This window comes from Monopterus albus, unplaced genomic scaffold (assembly GCF_001952655.1).
Source record: "Monopterus albus unplaced genomic scaffold, M_albus_1.0 scaffold108.1, whole genome shotgun sequence".
Taxonomy (NCBI): Eukaryota; Metazoa; Chordata; class Actinopteri; order Synbranchiformes; family Synbranchidae; genus Monopterus; species Monopterus albus.
Window position 1 is genome coordinate 663,136 of NW_018127988.1, and position 6,103 is coordinate 669,238.

General features: G+C 39.9%; 1 protein-coding gene and 1 long non-coding RNA gene across 4 annotated transcripts in view; one reads left to right on the forward strand and one right to left on the reverse strand.

Annotated features, from left to right (window-relative positions):
• The window catches only part of LOC109966255 (uncharacterized), a 45,518-nt gene extending 40,860 nt beyond the window's left edge, over window positions 1-4,658 (forward strand). The window contains exons 2-3 of the long non-coding RNA XR_002275742.1: window positions 1,058-1,207; window positions 4,590-4,658. This is a non-coding gene — a long non-coding RNA (uncharacterized LOC109966255). The remainder of the gene's footprint in view (window positions 1-1,057; window positions 1,208-4,589) is intronic.
• LOC109966254 (alpha-1,6-mannosylglycoprotein 6-beta-N-acetylglucosaminyltransferase B-like) overlaps window positions 3,699-6,103 on the reverse strand; it is a 133,555-nt gene continuing 131,150 nt past the window's right edge. For all 3 annotated transcript variants that reach the window (XM_020610968.1, XM_020610967.1, XM_020610966.1), the window contains exon 18: window positions 3,699-4,782. In XM_020610968.1, coding sequence (XP_020466624.1) covers window positions 4,584-4,782 — 199 coding nt within the window. In that variant the 3' untranslated portion in view covers window positions 3,699-4,583. The remainder of the gene's footprint in view (window positions 4,783-6,103) is intronic.

The window sequence follows — 6,103 nt, forward strand, 5'->3', positions numbered from 1 at the left end:
CCCTAACCTACTTTGATGTTTACCAGGCAAACCAGGAAACTGAAAACAGTGCTACTACTTTCTCTTGTGACTGTATTTAGCTAATGCACAATGTGCTCACCTTTATATAAATGAATGAATGAATGACAGTGATACAGCAATCTCTCTGTTGATCACAGCATTCTCTGACGTGCCAGGTCCAGGGAAAGGGAAAGAAGGGATTTTCTGAAAGTGGTCTAAGTGCTTTTTTTATGATCATTGTAAATATTTCACTGAAGAAGATGAATGAATTGTGAAAAGTATTTATCGCAATTTAAAATGCTTGTGGCGTTAAAGTGAAATCCTAGTGGGCTGGCGAATGGGGTGACATTTTTCCCATGCCAGTGCAGGTCAATGAGGGTTTGATGAATCTCATTCACACTTGTGATTTATTATTCACCAAATTGTGCTTTAGTTACTGACACACACCCCCACACACGTTTACTTCTATCTCTGTGAGGCCACTTGTTGACATAATACATTTCCTAGCCCCATACCCTAATACTACCATCAGAACTAAATGCCTAACCATAACCCTCACCTGAATAAGACAGAACAGGGAGAGTTATCGAGATAGAAGTAGTTCCCTTAATCTAAACCTAAATTTAACCTGGACCTTAAAACCAAGTCTTAACCTTCAAAAAGCTCTTTGACGTTGTGAGCACCAGTCAAAATGTCCTCATAATGATGGCATGAAAAACATTGGTCCACACAATGTAATAAAGACACACACATGTGATACTGTATGTCTGACACCCAGGCTATCATTTAATAGTTAAACTGTGTATTGATTATAGGCATGACTTTCAGTATTGTTGTAGTTAATAAGCTCTCACTTGAAAAAAACAAAAAAATGTGCTGTTATTGAAATAACCAAAGACATACTTTTTATACCAAACACCAAACTGAAGTGACTTTTCAAACTAAAGTAACTCCTGGCAATTGTAAACATTTTAAAGAAGCCATGTTGTATAAAGTGCATATAAATAGCTGTAAACACTTGTTTTCACTCTAACCAGAGCTGTCTCTGTTTGCACAGCAGATAAAGCAATGTCGCTGGAGTTGTCTGGAACATGTGGTGAAAAGGACGACAGACATGTCAGAGATGTGGAACACCTGGAACTATAAACTAGGACCAAGCTGGACAGGCTGGGACATCTAGTCACCACAGACCCACTGTGTGTCTCAGGTAGACTCTAGTTCGCAGGCCTAATCTGCCTGAGGTGCTACCAGGTGACATCACTCTTACAAAACTAATGAATTTCTGGATCATCCCCCTTATAATCTAGTAGGTTTTCTCATTTCAGTGTGTTATACGTGGTATAACTTCACAGGCCTATGTCCATTATGCTTTGCTTTTCCACTGTATTTCTCCCAGTGGGTCTCTGTTTAGCTGAGGGCACAGCTGCAGTGCTAATAGTTTGTGTGAAGATGCTAACATTTAACCAGGCACCTCCATGAGCACCTCAAACTTGATTTTAGGGTATTACTTTACAATAGGGTACACATAAATTTGTGTAGTTACTAGGGGATGAATGTGGAGCAAATCAGCAGCGATCTGTCATTTATGTGCCCCTTCAAGTAAAGTGAGTACCGAGTAGTTATTCAGTTTTACTTCACTAAACTTCATGATTAACTCACCACAACATACTGTTTATTTCCCCATCAATTAAAGAGAATTACACAGAGTATTCACTAAGTAGGCCTGCTTCATTGTTATCTTCACAATTACTGTTTCCATAAAAGCAAATCACAGCAGGAGGATTCTAAACGAGTCTTTTAATCAAAACACCACAGACAGTATAGTATTATTCACGTCCATCTACATGCTAGTGTACTGCATCACTGGACGTGCTTACACCTTACAAATAAATGTAATAAACATAGTTCATAACATTTTCAGAACATACACTTGCCAGCCACTTTATTAGGCACACCTGTACAATTCGATGCAATACTTTCCACATTAATATCCGTTTATGAAGCTCAAAATGTTTCAGTTTTTGGTGAAATTGTCTAAATTATGTGGTTATTGTTGTTTTGGACGGCATTACATCCAGTGGTGTTCTTAATACTCCGACCCTCTCATGTATGTAGATGGGGAGGACAAAAATATAGAAACACCTTTAACGCAGATGTTAAGGCAGAGGTGTTGCATTGAACTGCATACAGTTGTACCTAATCAAGTGGCCAGTGAGTGTATATATGTGTGTGGTTACATTGGAACTTGTCTGCACCTATTTAACCACATATCTCATATCACATGTCTTACCTGACACATTGTGCCATGGTTGTCTACTGATTCAGCTGTAACGTTAACACACCCAGGAGAGAGGAACAGAAACAAGCCAGACATCATACGGGTCCTGGAGTTGAAACATCTATGCCAAGGTAATATTTCCACTGCTTGTTTGGCCAAGCAACTCTGGTGACCCTTTCTGGATCCTGGGAGGAAAAGGCCAGATAGAGGAGGTGCAAACCGATCACTTGGCTGACAACTGGCTTTTCTCTGTTCCTCTCTTCTGGTGTGTAGGGCTGGTAACGTTACAGCTGAGATCAGTGACACATGACAAATCTGTTAAGAGAAATATGTGGGTAGATTGGCTCAGACCTGTTCATGTACCAGTGTAACAATAGTACACTCTCTCTAATATGTAAATACGTAATAAGCTTTATACATATAGTTTGTGTTTACTCAATCTTTCAGCTGTAATGAACTATATTTATTACATTTATTTGCAACTATATATGTTGTGTTTTAATTTAAATACTTTTTAAGAATCCTCCTGCTGTGATTTGCTTTTAGGGAAACAGCACTTGTGAAGATAATAATGAAGTACTCCTGTAAATATTCTGTGTAATACTCTTTGCTTGATGAGGAAATAAATGGTATGCAACGATGAGGTAATATTGAAGTAGAAGGGACTTCTGAGTAACTGCTTGACAGAATGCGTCATTGTCTAAGGGAGACACAAGCTGTACAGGTAATGGAGAGGGGAAGGGTCACATAACCACAGAGAATACAGAGGGATTACTTTGTAGGCTAAATAATCAGTATGATGTACGAGTATTTAAGGGTTCACAAAAGTAACATGTTTAAGTAATGAGCAATGAAAGAGTAGTTAATAATTTGTGTCCTACAGTGTTTGAGTGGCAGGTAATGAAGAACAAGTCATGAAGAAAGTGGGGAGTATGATCACCTTAAACATAATTATGAACTAATCATTAATTATTCTTTGATATAGTATCTCTCAGTTGGATGTCTAGTAACTAATCATTATTTAATATAGTCTTACGGTACATTAGACGTTATTATGAAGTACTTAGGAATGACGCAGATTGATCCTCACTTGTTCCCTAGTAACTACACATTTTTGTGTATTGTATTGTAAAGTGTTACAGATTTTAGTACCACCTCCTGAGGGGTGCCAACGTTTACCTTCTGGAACACGTCCACCGTGGGCCTTGTTACGTTTCAGTAGGTTCCTACAGTGACAAAACCCGAACCGATACCTCTGGCCTGTGCTGGCTCCATAAGAAAAAGATCAAATGTCCACAGCTACAGTAGGATGGACTGATGGAAATCTGGTTGAATGTGGATTGTAATAGATGGAAGAAGAAGAAAAGTAACCCTCCAAACTAATTAGAAAGTAGTTAAGACCAAACACACACAAACCAGCTCAACATTTGGATCAGAATTTTTTTATTTCATGATTTTTTTTCCACCATAAAGCCCAGAGGGCACTTTAAAAATCCAGCTGAGCGCTCCAAAGGCGTATTTATGGAAAAATAATCTTGTAGCCTTTATCTTTGTCCTGTGCCCTCCTTTCATTCTGTGGCCAGAGATGATTGCATTGACCGATGTTGCCTCAGACTAGGGGTTCAGTCTGATAAATGACTCTGTCCATCATTGGAGGAGGGGAGAAAAGGCAAGAGAGATAACCCGGTTGTCTGTCATCCTTTGTCCAAGTGCAGAAAGGAGATTGGATATTGACCCGAGGTTGTCTTCTCCAAGTCACAACATTTGAAGACTCTGTCATGGAATGACACTATAAACCAAATACTGAGTTTCTCTGCAGTCATATGTATACATGTTCAAACTTAAACCCCTTAATTTTTTGCATGATGCAGTTTTCAAAAATGAAATGTTGTGTATCATTATCACCAGTCAGCGTCTTGTAGAAACTACTGCCCTGTGGTTGGCTTGGTGAACTGTAACTCCCCCTTTACTTCCTTGTTGTAATAACTGGAATCTTTGCCCTGCTCTAGGAAGCCTTACTGCTGTACATCTCCAGCCTGTAACAGTATAACAGCTGCTTTAACAACTGCAGTCGAGCACAGACAACCTAGCAGCTATCCAAGCCTACTTTAAGCTTTTCAAATCATGGTGTGCCTGCTCCTCTTCATCATACATTTACTGTTTTTGGGGTGAAGCTGCTTCTCTGTACCATCATTTATCTCCCAGCTTTACACCTGTTCTGGCCTGTGGCTGCGTTCAGTCACCCTTTTCCCCCCCTTCACTCTGTGTCTACTACTTATGTGTCTGTCCTTCTTGTGCCCTGTCATTATAGACAGTCTCTGCACAGCGCCACCTGGCCGTAGCGGAAGTCCCTACAGGGGCAAAGACGTCTGTATTTGGGGGAGTGCCCTGCGCAGCTGAAGAGGAGGGGTTCCCGCTGGAGGCTGCACTCCCGCCGCACCACAGAGAAGCCAGGAAGGATATGGTTGATCTCGGAGTCTACCACGTCGCACTGCACCTCCAACCTGAAGGGTCAAACAGAGGAGCAGAGGTAAAATAAGAGTTCACTGGGTTTAGTCACAGGAGAAATGTTCCTGTTGTGTTCTTCAGAGGATAAATTAGAAACACTGAAAACACAAGTACAGTAATTACAAGCTAGTTATTTTTATGAGACAAGTAACAGGAGCATAGAAATAGCATAACCTCTTAAATGGAAAGCAGAGCCATGGAAAGACAGAAATCTCATCACTTTTTTAATATTACAAATGCCAATTTGAAAAGAGAATGAAGGAATTTAGTGGAGAAGCGACAAGGAAGTTGGAAAATCTGCCAGGCAGGTGTGAGGCATCAGAGTGAGAAAGATAACAGACATGAGCTGCAAGGAAGAGTAACAGAACAGTAACAAAGAAGCAGAACTATAAACCAAGACAGAAAAAAGGAAACAAAAGACATGGAGGATGAAACAAGAGCAAAGAATAAGAGTTGGAAGTGAGAGCAGTAAGAAGGGGGAAGTTTGGAGGAGAGACTCAAACAGCAGCGGGTTTTCAGTCTCAGAGCTCCAAAAAAAAAAAAAAAGTCTAAAATAGGTTGCAATGGTAAGAGAGTCTCACAATATGATAAGAGTCTCAGAAAATCACAGTTTCACACAATTATTACCAGCCACAACAATCCTCATTAGAATGAAGAGGTTTTTTTTAATTGCAGGTGCAGAGCTAGATTGACCCTAAAGAATAAACATTATAAACATGTTAAAAGAGCATATAACATGTTATATAACTAGAGTGTGTTAGTTTGAATAGAAGTATTCATATTCTTGATTTAAGTAAAAGTCCTGCACTGAAAATGTTAAGTGTTACACTACATTTACACTATACTGTTATATTGTTGTATTTGGCTGAGGTGGAGCTCTGCTGAACTAGTTTGTATCCGAGTATCAACTATTGATTTTCATTAGAGATTAATCTGCTGATTATTTCCTCCATTAATCAACTGATTGGTTTCTAAAACTTATAACAGTAGTGAGAAAGGTTGTTAGAGTGCTCATGTGTGCCTATACAGCTGGTGGATAGCTTGGTGGTTAACACCACTGACTTTGGTATGGCAAATTTGATTCACTGTCAGGCCACAGCGTCAGCTTAGGCCCTTAATGCTTCCGCCTAGTGAGGTACTACACAAACACTATGGCAAGGAGGAGTCAGGACGCCAGGGAAAGGGGGACATATCATCCTCCCCCCAATCGGAGATTGAAGATCACAAAATTCGGTTTTTCTAGGATCATTAGGCTCATGACTAAGGTGAAGTAGTGAGAAAGGCATAATGAAGGCTAGTAGTGAGGAAAGTGTAGGG